At 39.0% G+C, this 15,754-nt stretch overlaps 2 protein-coding genes across 7 annotated transcripts in view; one reads left to right on the top strand and one right to left on the bottom strand.

The window, feature by feature from the left end:
* Positions 1-5,278, bottom strand: part of SKP2 (S-phase kinase associated protein 2) — a 31,455-nt gene extending 26,177 nt beyond the window's left edge. The window contains exons 1-2 of one of the 2 annotated variants that reach the window (XM_032471009.1): positions 5,057-5,278; positions 4,284-4,460 (exon numbers count right to left, since the gene is read on the bottom strand). In XM_032471009.1, the coding sequence (XP_032326900.1) occupies positions 4,284-4,458 (175 nt within the window). In that variant the 5' untranslated portion in view covers positions 4,459-4,460; positions 5,057-5,278. Of the gene's footprint in view, positions 1-4,283; positions 4,556-5,056 lie in introns of both variants that reach the window. The other variant, XM_006185130.3, reaches the window with a different exon arrangement.
* Positions 5,279-5,376: 98 nt separating this feature from the next.
* LMBRD2 (LMBR1 domain containing 2) overlaps positions 5,377-15,754 on the top strand; it is a 42,138-nt gene continuing 31,760 nt past the window's right edge. For 2 of the 5 annotated variants that reach the window (XM_032470961.1, XM_032470985.1), the window contains exons 1-3: positions 5,378-5,732; positions 14,496-14,733; positions 14,991-15,088. In XM_032470961.1, coding sequence (XP_032326852.1) covers positions 14,560-14,733; positions 14,991-15,088 — 272 coding nt within the window. In that variant the 5' untranslated portion in view covers positions 5,378-5,732; positions 14,496-14,559. Of the gene's footprint in view, positions 5,733-14,495; positions 14,734-14,990; positions 15,089-15,754 lie in introns of those variants that run through there. The other 3 variants (XM_032470971.1, XM_032470978.1, XM_014559678.2) reach the window with 2 other exon arrangements.

The following is a 15,754-nucleotide window of genomic DNA, read 5'->3' as shown; positions in this document are numbered from 1 at the left end:
CTTGTGATATGCTTAATCTAATTTTACTTGCCGTATTTAATTCTCAAAACATCAGCCATCTGTTTCCTGGATTCCTGGCCACACTGCTGCCTGGTCTGTCTGCCCAGGGCGGATGAGAAAGTCCAGAGCAAGTCCTTCCTCCCCTCACTTCTTCTGATCCCTCGCCCCCAGCCCAGGCTGCACACTAGGTCTGTACAGAAAGGAAAGTAATTATTAAGCCCAAGGGCTCCAGGCTTCAATGACACGGAAGCAAGTTACACATACTTCAGAGCCATGAAAGGTGAAAACTGGCCAGAATCACAAAAACTTGCTAGTCATCACCCTTAGCCACTACCATTTCCACTTTTTCCTCAGGTGCAAACCCAGCTGCCCACTTCTGGCCTCATCACCTCCATGCCTCTTAAACTTCCTCGTGAGAGCAGGATCTCTGGTCTGTGACATTCACTTTGTATCCCTGATCGCCAGAATGAGGCTCAATCAGTATTTACTGAATGAATGAAAGGAACCTACAGGGCAAAGAAGGATGCCCGGGGAAGGTTCCCACAAAGAGCTGAGTTTTGGGAGCTGCAGGCTGAGACTCATTGGTGAGTCATGAAATCAATTTAGTTTGATGAGGGTTGTTTTGAAAGAATGGAATGCAAGAGAATAGGAAATATCTTAGGGAGGAGAAATCCAGTTTTGTGCAATTTCGCCTTTAGATACCTACCCAGGAATGCAATGCAAGATATATTTCTTATGGCTTAAAAAAAAAAAGAGGAAAAATGTTTGCCTCTAGGGTATTAAAAAGCAGATTCCCAGGCTCAAGGCAGGACCCCTGGGATCAGAATCTCAGGAATTTTGCACTTTGAACACGTTCCCTTGGGGATATCAGCATACTCTTAAACTCTGGAGTCTCCAGGCTGAAAACCATTGCGGGGGCCTGGAATTTCAAGCAGTTTAACAGCCATGGGAAAGCTGATCAACAAAGTGGTTCAACAGCTTTTCCATGGGTCTCCCCTGTCTGGGCGGAGCGAGGGGTGGGGGCGGGGAGGAGAAGACCAGGACCAGGACGGGCATTTAATAACAGTGCATAAAATGCAGTTGTCTTCTTTCTGTCCATTACAGACCTCATTACTGGGCCATTTCCTCCCAATGCTTTCCACACACTCACCCCAAGGGCCATCAGACCTGTCCTGGCACAAAGTTTCCATCTTCTAAAACAAACAGATGAAGAGGATTTATCACCAGATGTGAGCCTGGCTTGGGGCCAGCAGAAAAGAGAGACTGCCAAGTGAGGAACCAAGAGAAACTCACACAGCCCAGGCCCGCTGTCACCAGATAGCTCTGTGAAGCAGGTGTGGCCTGTTCCAGCCTAATCCCCGCAGAGCTGTGAGCCACCTGTCCCGACAACTGCAGACAAAACTCGCTAGAATGAGGATCCAGCTCCACTGGAGGCCCACAGGGAATCCGCTACACCAGCTGCCCCTCCGCAGCCTCCCTGCCTCCTCCCCCTTCCCTCAATTAACCCATCTGCATTGTGTGTAACTCCACGCACAGACAGAGCACACAACTGGTTTCCTTCCCGGCCTCTCTGTTAGGTCGTAAGAAACATTAAGTCACTATTTTTCTCTCTCACTTCAGATAACTATTTTTTGAAGTCAATTTTAACAATTCAGACTCCGTGACTGGACCGTTTCCAAATCCTTCTCTTTCCCAGAGCCTCCGCTTTGCTCATCCACATCCAGTGGGAATCACCAGGGAAGCTGGGTCCTCTGGGCACCTCCCTCCCTCGGGCCTGGTGCAGCACGTGCTGCCTGAACAGCTCATCACTCCGCTGTATCAGCCTCCGTCTTTCACTCCGAGCTTTTCTTACTGTGTACTGTCTTTCCTCAACTTGACTCGCCTTTCCTAGAAGACAGCAACCACCCCTTGACCTTCTGTCTTGTTTCCACAGCTTAAACAACGTCATTTTTATCTCCACCAGTGTGTGTGGATGCGGAAGGACTTATAGCAACCACACTCCATGTTAGAAGCTAGCCGCGTGGAGCAAAGTAATCAAAAGCTGCTCATCTTAGCAGGAAGTGTCTTTCCCACATTTGGTTAGTCAAGCACCAAATTGCTCGTGCTGCATTCCAGGCACTAAAAATAGCAGTGGCATTAAATTTTGAAGGAAAAAAAAAAACCGCTACACTAACAGGATCAGATTAACGGGATGAAGGACAAAAGAAAAAGTGAAGTAGTCTCTCAACTGGGTCATTTTGTCAACCAAATTAACTGCATTTACTGATTGAGTGTGTGTGTTCTGTGTGGGCAGCGTGCTAAGGGTTTTATGCATCTTCCTTCATTTAATCTTCACAGTAGCCCGTGACGCGGGTATTATTGCATTTCACAAAGGAACTAAGGTGCAGAGGGCTCAAAAAACTTCCCAAGGTTGGTAAACAGCAGAGTTGGGATCCAAAGTCAGATTTGTCTGACCTCACCACAATCCTTTACTGCCTTTCTAATTAATTCAACTCCTGATTCAGATCCCCGGACCATAACCTGACAGTCCTCTTTCCCAAAGAAAGGGTCAAAAGCTAAGCAAACAAGCAACCGATCAACCATCCTCCAAGAAACCCAGATGGGGAAATTTAGGGATATATTTCTCTACCTTGTCTTTGCAAGACCTCATTTTTATTTCCTGAATCTGTCTCTTCTTTTCTATCATCACCCACCCAATTTCAGTTGTAGACTACGAGCACCTCTTCTACAGACATGTTCAAAGCCTCCTAATTCTGTCCACTCTAATGTCAGACTCTGTCCAGAAGTTGAGCACTGCTTGTCACCACTCCCGCAACTCTTAACAAGTCTCCAGGCTTCTATCCTCAACCCCCAACAGTTCAGTCTCAACACATCAGTGTGTCCTTTTAAAAGGTCACATTGCAACTCTGCTCAACGCCATCTCTAGCCCATCTCCCCTTTGCTCATTCACTCTTGGAAAATGGCTTCCTTGTTGTTCCTTGAACAAACATGACATTTTTCTGCCCCAGGGTCTTTGCACTAGCTGCTCCCTTGGCTTGAGGATCTTATCTCCAAGACATTTGCAAGGCACAGTCTTTCATCTCCTTTATGCCTTCACTTAAAGCTCACTGTCCAAGTGAGGCTTTCCTTCAATACAGTGTTTAAAATTGCAAACCAGCTTCCCAACCCAGAGCTTCCATCCCTCTTGGCTTGTTCTACTTTTGTTTTTAGTCACAGCACTTATTCTAATATTCTGCATACCAGATTTATGTTTCTTGCATCCTCTCTCTAGAACAAAAGCTCCATGAGGGTAGAAAATGTTTTTGTTTTGCTCACTGCTATATCCCCAGCACCTAGAACAATGCCTAGCACATAGAATGTGCTCAGTAAATATTTGCTGAATTAATGTTTCACATGGCTAACCAGCAAGAAAAACTGATAACCCCAGGTCAATGCACTATGTTTACGCTATGGCTCTGAGTACTCCTGGGGCTCTGATCCATGCCAGGAGGCACTTAATCATCTGCTTGAGAAGCCTGGGAATAGGGAGCTATTAAGAGAGGAAGGACATGGTGAGGTCCACATTTCAGTCAGTCCACTCTAGCTCTGGGGGATGGATCCGGGGAGGATAAGGCTGGAATTATGAGTCCATTCCAGTATTCCGGCCAGAGAAGATGACAGCTTGAGAAATATTCAGGAGAGAAGAGAGAAGGATTCAATGACTGGTTAGATGTTGGGGGATAGTGGGAATCTGACTGACACTCAGGTTTTTGGGTTGGGTAACTGAACCAATAAAACTAGTAGTAATGGAGACAGAACATACGAGAAGAATCCCACTTGGGAATGGACCTGGGAAGATAAGCCTCCTCCACTTAGTTCAACATTCACTTTAGCAGTCCCTCGACGAATAACTAAATTGATTAGGGCAAAAAGCTCAACCAGGGCTATAAAGCAGCAGAATATAGACAAAAAGAATCCTACAGGATCATGGCTTATGTTCCCATTTGTCAGCAACACTGAGCTGGCCTTTGATCAGGCAGAGTCCCTTCTAAGGAAAAAAGACAGGAATGTCTTCTCACAGGGTTAAAATTTCACATGGGTTAAAAGTCAGTTGTGTACCATTATACCTACCAACATTCCTGCAGACTTCAAAGACAATGAGTTGCCCCATTTCTTTGGAAAATAACTTCAGAATTAGGCGGTTTTAAAAGAACCCTATCCTAAAGATCCCTGAACAAAGGTTTACCAACAAAGTAGCTCAATCCACCGCTTACTGGACGGATAGTTTTATCCTCAGACCATACCTGGAAAGTTCTCTCGATTCAGCTTAGGCCTGCGGACGATTACAAAGTCCTTTTCATTCCCTTTGCTCTTCAGCCGTTTTCGTGGAGGGCTCTGCGGGTGGCCCAAGTTTGAGAGAAGTTCCTGGGGGATGTTCTCACTGTCCACCTCCTCCTTCTCCAAGGCGGACACCCCCATGCCTGAAAGCAGTTCAGAAGTCTTGCTAGAATCCCATCCCCACGTGAAGCTGGTGGTAACGTTGCTACTCTGGTCGGGAATCTCCTGGAGGTGTTTCCTGCAGGAATGCACAATAGCCCCCGTTTCTTTCAAAAACACACCCCTAAATAATTCTAAAGCGGGCCTGAACGAAATTGCAAATTACACATTGTAGAAAACTTTCACAGCGGCTAAGTTAATTGCATTTTTACATGCCGGCGGCGAGTTCCCAAGAATGAAAGAGAAAATAACCGATCAAACCGAACAAATTGAAAAGGCTTTTTGATTTACGATCACGCAGAAGGCCTCAAGAATTTCTTAAAGTGGAGGGAGCAGACAAGGAAAGAGGGAGGGCAATCAGTGATTGAAAACAGCTGCAGGAAAGCCCAATAAGGGAAGTCAATTAAAACCGCACGCTGATTACCGCACTAAAGCATCCACCCATCCAGGTTTTCCTAAAGAAGGGGAGAGAAACTATTCACAATACAGCATTACTAACAATATTAGCAAGTAGCAAAATTCGCGGCCTAAGATTTAAGACGGCCCATTCATATTCTGCCTTTTTCTGCAATCGGTTTACCTATGCATGGCGTCCGCAGGTTCGGGAGTTTTAAATGCTTGCATTAATTGCAGACGTGCCCGCCTCTCGGATTCCCGCTCTGGAGCGCGACGGCGCACTGCGTGCGGCTCAGGCCCCCAGCAGCGAGACCCGCGAACTCTATCAACGTTCCATCCTCGCCGCGCGCGCAGAAGCCCTCTGTCCGCTCTCCTCCGCTACCGCCGCCTGCGGTCCCGCTGCCTGCTGGGAATTGTAGTTTCCTCGCGGTCCGGCGTGCTCGCCTCTACTTCCTTTCCTTGCAGGTTTGCCCGCCTTCGAGATACCCACAACCCCCCGCGGCTGCGGGCCTGGACGGCCAACAGGGTAGGCGTGAAAGCGGAAGCGGGCGGTGCTCCGGCTGACGGGGAAATGTCAGCGGCTTGACTGGGTACGGGTTTTCCTTTCCAGGGAACCCGTAGGCCTTCTGGGGACCGCCACCACCGTCGCCAAGGAGTGTGGGTCCCAGAAGCTGGACGGCTGTGGCGGACGCAGGGTTTCCCGGTCCGTCTAGACGCTGTCCGGCGAGATCGGACGGTGAGCCTGAGGGGAAGAGTGTGAGGCGCTTTGGGGTCTGGGACCGAGCGCAGGCGAGAGTGAGTGACCCTGGAGACCCCGAGAGGCCGCCGCCACGGGGCCCACATCCCCAGCCGCCGGCCAGGTGAGAGACTGCAGCCGCGGGCATCACACCTGGTCGCCCTGCTGCCCGGGAGCTGCTTGCTCCGGTGGGGAGAGGGAGGCCTTACGACTAGGTCTGTGAATAGGGTCCTTTCCTCATCTATAAAATAGGCACTACGACGACGACACTCATTTCACAGGCTTAGAGTCGGGGTCAAATCGGAAAACGCGCGTGAAAGCGTTTTGCAAACAAAAGCGCAGTGGCAACCGGAGGCGGTGTTTTAATTTGAGAGGAGCTGGAGACCACGGGGGTTCCTGTGTACGATGGAAAAGCTGAGCATCCCCTCTCAGACTTGAAAAGTCTCATAAATGGTAGCCCGAGAGCAAATAAGGCGACTCTGTGTTTACGAAGGGCTTTCAGTGCAACACTAGGGACCACCAATAAAGCCATTCGGTTGCTCTCTGTCAACCGGCTGCTTCTGGTAGCCCTGCTTCCTAAAAGTGGGCTGCCTTTAGCCTGTATCTGCGAAGAAGAGTTTGGAGATGGTTAGAGTAGAGAGTGTGCCTGGGTGGGATGATCCTACGAAATCCATTGTGCCGTCTATACCGTAACTTTGACCCTGGGAAAACAGTGGAAGAGAGAAGGGGAGTAAATTCCCAACTCTGATAAAAATGGAGAGGATTTGTAAAGTTCCGAAGTAAGCAGTCCAGCGTCATCACATAAATATTATAATATTATTTCAGTATGCTGTATGACATATCTTCTTAATTCTTAAAAAAAAAAGAATTCTTTGCAATATATTGGCCTTAAACCTTCCTTGCTCGGGTATGTGATTGTTTCAGACTAGGTGCTTATCTTGAAAAATAACCACCTCTTGACAGAGGAAGGCATTCATGAACCTTTAGTCAGTCTGTTCTTGAAAGTAAGTGAAATTGGTGTGAATAAAGGATCTGTTTACATTGATTTTGATTGAAACTAGGTGAAGAATACTAGGCTGAATATTCACAATTCATTAAACTAATGTTACATGGAAAATATTTTTAAATACAATGTTCTGATTTTTTTTTTTAACATAAAATTACCTTTATGTTACTTTGGCTAAGGAGAAGGCAGTTGCTTTTGCTTGAAACCTACATCCCTTCCCTTAAAATTGCAATTCAGAGGAAATATTTTTAATAAAAAAAGTTACAGTCTCCTTTAGGAAAGTGAACAAGACAAAGGGAGCTTATAAGCTAATGGAGGAGAAAGAATAAACAAGAAAAAATATTTAAAATGCCATGATGAGAGTAAACAAAGTTTTGAGATACAAAGTAATTGGGAGAGGCCACATTAGATACAGATCTTATAGATAGTAAAGGTCTAATAGATGGAATAATTATAAATTTAAAGGTGAAAAATAGCCTTGTACTAGAATTTAGCTATAGTTGCTTAAGAGCCAAGGAACATTTCTAGTTTCAGAATACTTGAAATAATCTGAATTGGTGGACATGAGGTCCTCTATGAGACTTTAGAGAAAGCCTGTCAACTTTGAAAATCAATGTCTTCAAATTGTAGAACAGCTATTTCACTAACAGTTTGCCCTGGCAACAGAAATAATTTAGCTTCTTAAAATGGGAATAACTTTTCTGTGCATTCCTTTCAAGCATGGCTGCTTTCTTAAGACAGTAAATAAAAGCCTGACTTGATGCATTGGTATTTTAATATGAGGAACTGTGCCCACTGAAGACTTGAGTAACTAGCTATGCATTGATTGCTGCCTGGTCTTTTCAAGAACTGCATTGTGTGATTGCTACTGATGTGGGTTATTTTGTTTTACTGATTAATTTTGCTTATTTAATCTACTCACCACACTCCATGTCCCATTTTAGTGAGAGAGGTATGCCACATTTCCACAAGTAGAATTACTAGTTCAGTATCTAGGACAAATCAATTACAATTTTTTTTAAAATATCTGCAGATGACAGAGTAATTTCTAGTACTCTTTGGAAGCTTCAGGTAGAATTCTAAGTGATTTAGTTAATTGGGAAAATGTTTATCATACAAGGGGCAAAAGCATAGTTAGTTAACAAGATGATCAGTATTATCAGGGCATAGGACAGGCCAAGAAGGACTGGAAATTACATTTGACTATAAGCTCTCTCTGTATATTCAGTAATGTATTACTGTTCTTTTTGAAAATCAAATGTGACAAAAGATATTCTATTTAACTAGAAGAATGATGTACTTTTTCCTTAGTTTCATCATAGCATGAAGTAAATGTTAAGATTCATCTAGTTTTTTTTTAAATGTTATTTAGCTTTGGGGAACAAAAGACTAAGAACAATTATATAGCAAGAAGTTTCTATCAATCAAATTTCAAAAGATTCCTCCCTCAATTAATTTTCAAGTAGATTTTTTAATTCTCTGTAGCTTAATGCTCTCTGTGGGCAGATTGGGGCAAGAACAGAAGGATTGTTTCCTAATTCTCATTTGCTCTATTTTTTTTTAATTTTCCCCATGTAGATTAGAGTCATAAGTTATGGGAGTCTTACCTGCAAAGTTAAAAAAGTCTTAGTTAAATTCTATATTATACATGACTTTATTATCAGTCTATCTTGATGTGTCTAAAGGAATAGTTAATAGGAGAACATTTGTACTTTGTTCATTGAAATGAAGTGAACAAATGAAAACTGAACAAAAGAAATGATTTAAAAAGTCTAAATTGCATTAAGAAAGTACATCTAGGGGGAGGGTATAGTTCAAGTGGTAGAGTGCTTGCTTAGCATACACAAGGTCCTGGTTCAATCCCCAGTACCTCCTCTAAAAATAAATAAATAGGTAAACCTAATTACCTCCTCCCACCGAAAAAAAAAATATATAAAGTACATCTGGACTGGAGTAAAGACTCTGGTATCCTAATTGTGAGCCAGCTTCTGTAGTCAGGATGCTTTGGTTTGAATCCCAGTTCTTAACTTCTCTGTGCTGTTTTCTCCTGTATTAAACAAGGATACTAAGAGTCTTGCCTTACTGCGTTGTGAAGTCTAAGATAGTATATTAAGTGCTATTGCAATGCTTGGAATCTAGTAAACTCACACTAAATGTTAGCTATTCCTTTTTAAAAATTATTTTGTTATTAGGAAGGATTCTGAGGATTATTCTCTAATTAACCAAAGTAAGTCTTTTAATCTCCTTACCTGAAATCTTTTAAGAATCCATTACAATTCCAGTCAGTTTTCTTCTTACCTACTTACATGATCGCTACCTCTCTCATGTCTTGCCAAAGGTGGAACGGTTTGTATACGCTTGTCTTTCTTCAAGAGAGCTTGTTTGACTTTGAAATTCAGTTCACTTGGTTGGTTTGCAACTCAGCTCAGTTTTGAAGATGGCTTCGAAAAATATGCCATTTTTGCATTTTTAGAGTGAGAGTTACATTTTTCTTGTGATATTTTATCTGTATCATAAGCTGAATTCTCCCTATACCTGAAATTGTTAAACATGGGATGATTGTCTTTAGAAGATTTAAATTTTGATTGATGGTAAAGAATTGTTGACTTTCATTACTCACATTTAGTTATGATTCCTTTGGTTTTTCATTATTTGGATCTTGACTTGATTTCTAGTTTTTATTCACCTATTTGAGTAAGGATACATATTTAAATTAACACAGTCTGTCTGATGAATCATTAGGTTCTAGTTGGAAACTTTTTCCTTTAGTTTCAGAATCTTAGATTTTGACAAAATTTTTGTCAGTGTTCTCTTGTTCAGTTGCTATTAACCCTTCCTTCCTGTCTTTTTCTTTTTTCTTTTTTTTGAAAATATTTGGCATGCTTTAGGTTCCAAAATTATCTTAACCTTTGAATTTTCCATTTAAAGCGTGTTTAGCCTGAAAAACCTTTATCAACCATAAAGTATTCAGGAAACAGTCCTCCACGTTGGTAACGTTAACAAACAAATTAAGGCATTAGAAAGTAGTATTGTATAATATCATGATGATTGGTAAAACACTGAATTGGATTTTAAATGTTTGACTTTCAGAACTGACATTCTGAAAGGTGAACTGTGCCTGTATATTAGGTGCTAAAATTTGATCGAATGAATGAATTAATATTTTGATTTTGAGTAAAATCAACTTTGCTCCTGTGGTGTTAATGCTCACCTATGATAGCCTTATGTCTCTTTCATTTCTGATCACATGGAATTAAATTTTGATTTGCCTTCAGATTTTAACATTTGTTAAAATTTCTGTCATTTAGCCTAAACACATTACTTTAATACTTGAAGAATATTATTAGAAGGACTATTACTGTGGTCAAAGGAATATTTATTTGCCCTTTTGCCCCAAGTATATTTTTGCATAGCTGCACATCATTACAATTCAACAAATGATCCATTTTGATTCACCCCCATTTTGATCATGTGCCTAGAAGAATAATGTTGTCTTTTCTACGTGACGTTGGTGTGTCAAGTGCACCTTCTTGACATGGCTTTAAGATATGTTCTGTCTCTTCACAATGGACGAAACACAAAGGACAGATGAAGGTGTGTTTGGGATATCTTGCAGACCTAGGAAGGTAATCCCACTTGTCAAGAGAGGCAAGGGGAGCAATTCTGTGAGATTTTTTGTTTCGTAGGAATGAGTGAGGGCCCAGGCTGTGGTAACCACAGAGAATGAGAAGCAAAAAGCACTTGGTATCCATTCACAGTTTGTTTTTTAGGGGGAAAAGGCCATTTTGGGTAAAGCTGTGCTTTCAGACCATTGAGGGAACTAATTATCTTTTCAAAGCAGATGGTATGGAGGAGGCAGAGATAAGCAACTAGCATTTATTGAAGACCCATTCTAGAACTCTTACTTGGTATTTTACTTTTGTAACTCATTTGATCTTCATAGCAACCTGTATGAGGTGATCATTTATCCTCATTTAATAGCTTAAATTGCATAAAGTTACACAATAATTAATTAGAGATGGGATTTGGAACCCAGATTTACCATGATTTAATAAAACATTTGTGTTTTACAACAGTTGTAATTCTAGGCACTTAACACCACAGCAACTTTTTTTCATTGTCTAGTGTTTTACTTTCATATAACTGCACTGATTTTTAAATAATATTAAAATTATAAAATAATACATCTTTATTACTTAGAGTTAAGCATATACAAAGAAAGCACAAAGAAGAAAGTCACCTCTTTACTGCTTTGTGACAACCACTGTTAGCATTTTGATATATTTTCGTCCATGGATATATGTGTGTTTCTTATATATACTCCCTCAGATCCCACCCGTACCCTCATTTGACATCTCTAAAGCGTCCCCCTCTGGATCTTACCTTCCTTGTAGGCTGGAGGAATCTGGCTGGCTCCTTTAATCATTGTACTGGAGTCTTTCTTCTAGGTAGTGATCCCTGCTCCTGTGGGTCATGGCCAGGTTAGTAGGATTAGTGATTTATGAAACCCTTGGCTGCTTTTCTCAAAAAGGCAATGGACCACAGTGAGACTAGTGGACATTTTAAAGACTTTTTGAACTATTTCCTAGAAAAATTTAAGTTGTTTCAATGTTATATTTAAATAGTGCTCCTATGAAAAATAATATTGTAGATAAATCTTTGTTCCCAATTATGTTTTTCTCTAAGTTATTTGAAGAAGAGTTGCTAAGACAAAGGGTATGTACATTTTTTAAGGACTTTGATACATATTGCCAAATTGCTGTTCTCTTTGACAGTTATTTTAATATGCCAAACCTGAGTTATCCAATTTTTGCTTATTTTTAATTGATAATTATTTATGAATTTAATATACAAATAACTAAATCAGATGGAGAATAAGGCACCCCTAGCTTTGAACAGAAAATTATTCAGTTGAAATAACCAAAACAGGCTATAGGAATTCATAAGGAACCTTGAAAAGTACTATCATTCTGGAGTGTGAAAAAATCATTCCTCACTTGAATTTACATACAAGATCAAACATATGGACTTTAAAACTATTATTTTCTTATCTTATGTTAGGAAAACCCCAAGTTTTAACTCTAGTTTCATGGGACACCTCTAGGCATAACCTGGTGTCATAATAAAACAAGAGTTCAGTTTGAATAAAAATAGATAATGTGGTAAACAGAATAAGAGACACCCCACCCAAGAATATCTATGCCTTCATCCCAGGAACCAGTAAATATGACTGGATTATCCAGGTGGGCCCAGTGAGATCAGATGAGCCCTTAAAAGCAGTGCTTCCTCCCAACTAAGTCAGTGATTTCAAGTATGAGAAGGATTTGACAAACCATTGCTGGCTTAGAGGGATGCAGGGCCCCATGCAAAGACTGGAAAGAAGCCTCTAGAGCTAAGGGAAAATGCCAGCTGACAGCCAGCAGGGAAACGGGGATCTCAGTCCTATAACCGTAATAAACTGAATTTTGCTAACAGCCTAAATGAACTTAGAAAGAGATTCTTCCCCAGAGTCTCCAGAAAGGGACATAAACCTGCTGACACCTTGATTTCGATCTTGAGAACTCAGTTGAGCTATACTGTGCCTGGACATCTGACCCACAGAAACTGTGACATATGGGTGTTGTCTTAAGCCACTAAATTTACAGTAATTCTTCACAGTAGCAATAGGAGACTCAGACAGTGAATATAGGAAGAGATGTAACCAAATCATTTCTTTATTACTAGAATAAAAGATCCATAATTCTGTTTATTCATCTATAAGATTTAAAAGTACTGACCATGAATCAGACTGAAAAATTGATAGCCATCATAAAATTATTAGTAACTAGTGGCAAGTTTATAACTGATTTTGTTGTTTGCTTTTGCCCATAATCTTAACTATTATTGATGTCTCCATAGATTTCATTGTTCATTCATTCTTAGTTTTATGCACATTATGTAAAAATGTGTGACTATAGTTTCCCAGTTAACGTTATAGTAGTTTTCTAATGTTATTAAATAATCTTAACAAACATCATGTCTTCAATAATATTCCATCATTTGGTTCTGCAGTGTTTTAGCATTTCCTTGCTAATCTGGTATTTTTCTGTGATTGTCATATTCCTTACACTGGACAGCTTCAGGCAAAATAAATATCCACGTCAAACCATAAAGGATTTTTCATATAATAATTATATTCACATTGAATGATTTTTTTTTAAAGCTGTATCCTGAAAATGGTAATAGTTTTCATCAGCACATTCTTCATTGAGCTTTCATCTGACCACTTAATCTATTCTTGGCTTAAAAATAGGATTTGACTTACTGATCCTGTGGTGATACAAGTTTTTTTTCTTTGAAAATGAAATTTGAAAATTTGGGTAGTAGTTAGTAATAAGCAGAGTTTGAAGCCTTTTGAGATGTAATAAGTATTTGTAAAATCAATTTTGGAGACTATAACAAGAGTTTTACATTGCCTTTGATGTCAGCAGTAATAAAAAATAGTGTATATACTAGAGTATACAGTAATGTTTTTTATTTATTGATTTTCATTCAACAAGTAATTTTTGAGTATCCACTTTATGCCAGACACTGTATGAGAGACATGGGATATAGGACTAAATAAAATAGTCAAATCTGCTCTCGCGGAGTCTGTATGTGTATATATGGTGGTGGGTGTTTACAATAAAGATAATAAAGACTATACATTGTATCAGGTAGATAAGTTCTTTGAAGAAAAATATAGCAGGATATGACAATAGAGAGTGACAAACGGGGTTCATTTTTAGACATTTAAGGAAAAGGAAGATATTGGTTGAAATCTACAGAGGAATGGAAAGAAACTACCTCAACAATATAAAGAAATAGTGAAGTAAATACTTTATTAAATGTGATTTTCCTTTGTGATATTCCATATAGGGATATTTCTTATATAAATTTAAATTTAGCCTGTTGAAGGACCCAAACTTTCTTTATTCTTTTAATAACTAGTTTTGGTTGCAGGTGTTTGTTGACTTGAAGCATTTTATTGATTCTGCCTTGTTTTATTTTGGTGGGTTACATCATAATCTTGATTCTCTATATTAAGATATTAATTCATTCCTTGGAATATTGTAATTAGTTCATAACAAACAAAAATGCCTGATGTTGATTTTACAGAGGTGAAATTGCCTTCAGTTAGTAAAGGTAAATTATTTTATCAGAGTAGAGAGATAATCACATAAACTATTTTCTGATGTCTGTATCATCAGCATTTATAATTAAAAATATTTTCAAATGTATGACTATTCAGTAATCATTGATAAATTTTCCTTTATTTAAATAAGATTTATATAGATAGATGAAAACTAATAAGTATATTTTATAAACAGCAAATGAATAAGAATTTCAAGTCATGAAAGTTAGGTAGGTAGCACAAAAGAAAGAAAAATACTGCATCAAACAATGGTCTCTCTTTCTTTCTTTCCCTCCTTTTCTGATAGAAAATCTTGATTAATGACTGTGGGTGACTTGAAAACTTTTGCAAAATATCTAATTTCCTAGAATCCAGTCAATAGTATATTAATATAAAACATTCAGTTAGGATTTATAATATTAAGGAACAAACTCCACGTGATACTATATTGAAACTATTCACATCTAATATTCTTACTGTATAATATTTTTAGAGCTAGTACAATTTTTGCTAAAATAGCTTTTTTCCTGAAGACAAAATTTATATGAAATTTTCAACAAATGCTTTAAAAAATAAGACATAAGTGCTTGAAAATAGGAATTATCCTTTTCATCTTACTTTTGGTCCAATATAAAGCCTGATGTTTTCTTAAGAAGTTTATGAATACACTAATAAATTTCCAACTGGCCATTTCCTATGTTAACACTGCTTTTTTTCCCCCCCCCCAGTTTACAGATATGATCGAGATCTGTATGTGAATTACTTTGGTTGTTCACGGTGAACATTTGAATAATGAGTGGTGCAGCTTTGGGACTCGAGATTGTTTTTGTCTTTTTTCTGGCATTATTCCTACTTCATCGATATGGAGACTTTAAGAAACAGCATAGACTTGTAATTGTTGGAACACTGCTAGCTTGGTATCTCTGCTTTCTTATTGTCTTCATACTGCCTCTGGATGTTAGTACGGTAAGAGGCTGAAAATGATTTTCACCATTTAAAAGACAGTTGTAATCATACAGCATGTTTGAGATATGTTTTTAAGACAGCTAAAGTATGTAAAGTTTAACATATTTTGAAGTTAAACATTATTATATGAATTTGATCATTAAATTCCTGTAGCCAGGAAGATAATTTTGGGTAGATAGGTTGACACACTCCAGTATCCCTTAAGTATTTGGTAACCTTTTGATGTTCATTTTTAAACCATCCATTCATTGCTTTAGACAATATACAACCGGTGCAAGCATGCTGCTGCGAACTCGAGCCCTCCTGAGAGTAGCAATATTACAGGACTGTATGCAACTGCTACCCCAGTGCCAAGGTAATTTCTTCCTTTTTTAAAAAATATTGTAGGGAGGAGTTTGTTTTAAAAGTGTCTGTCTGTTTTTATTAAAGTATAGTTGATTTACAATGTTGTGTTAGTTTCAGGTGTACAGCAAAGTGATTGTGTTATACCCATAATATATATATATATGTATTATATTCTTATACATATATATGTTCTTTTTAAAATCCTTGTCCATTATAGGTTATTACAAGATATTGAGTATAGTTCCCTGTGCTATACAGTAAATCCTTGTTGTTTATTTTATATATAGTAGTGTGTATCTGTTAATCCCAAACTCCTAATATATTCCCCTCTCCTTTCCCCTTTGGTGACCATAGTTTGTTTTCTATTCTGTGAGTCTATTTTTAGTTTGTAAATAAGTTCATTTGTATCTTTTTTTATTTTTTTAGATTCCACGTGTAAGTGACTTCATATGGTATTTGTGTTTCTCTGACTTACTTCACTTAATATGATAATCTCTGGGTCTATCCATGTTGCTGCAAATGGCATGATTTCGTTCTTTTTTATGGCCAAGTAATATTCCATTGTGTATATATAGCACATCTTTATCCATTCATTGTTGATGGACATTTAGGTTGCTTCCATGTCTTAGTTATTGTAAATAGTGCTGCTGTGAACATTGGAGTGAATGTATCTTTT

This window comes from Camelus ferus, chromosome 3, assembly GCF_009834535.1.
Source record: "Camelus ferus isolate YT-003-E chromosome 3, BCGSAC_Cfer_1.0, whole genome shotgun sequence".
NCBI lineage: Eukaryota > Metazoa > Chordata > Mammalia > Artiodactyla > Camelidae > Camelus > Camelus ferus.
Note: the sequence above shows the minus strand (reverse complement) of the source record. Positions and strands in the feature narration are given on the sequence as shown.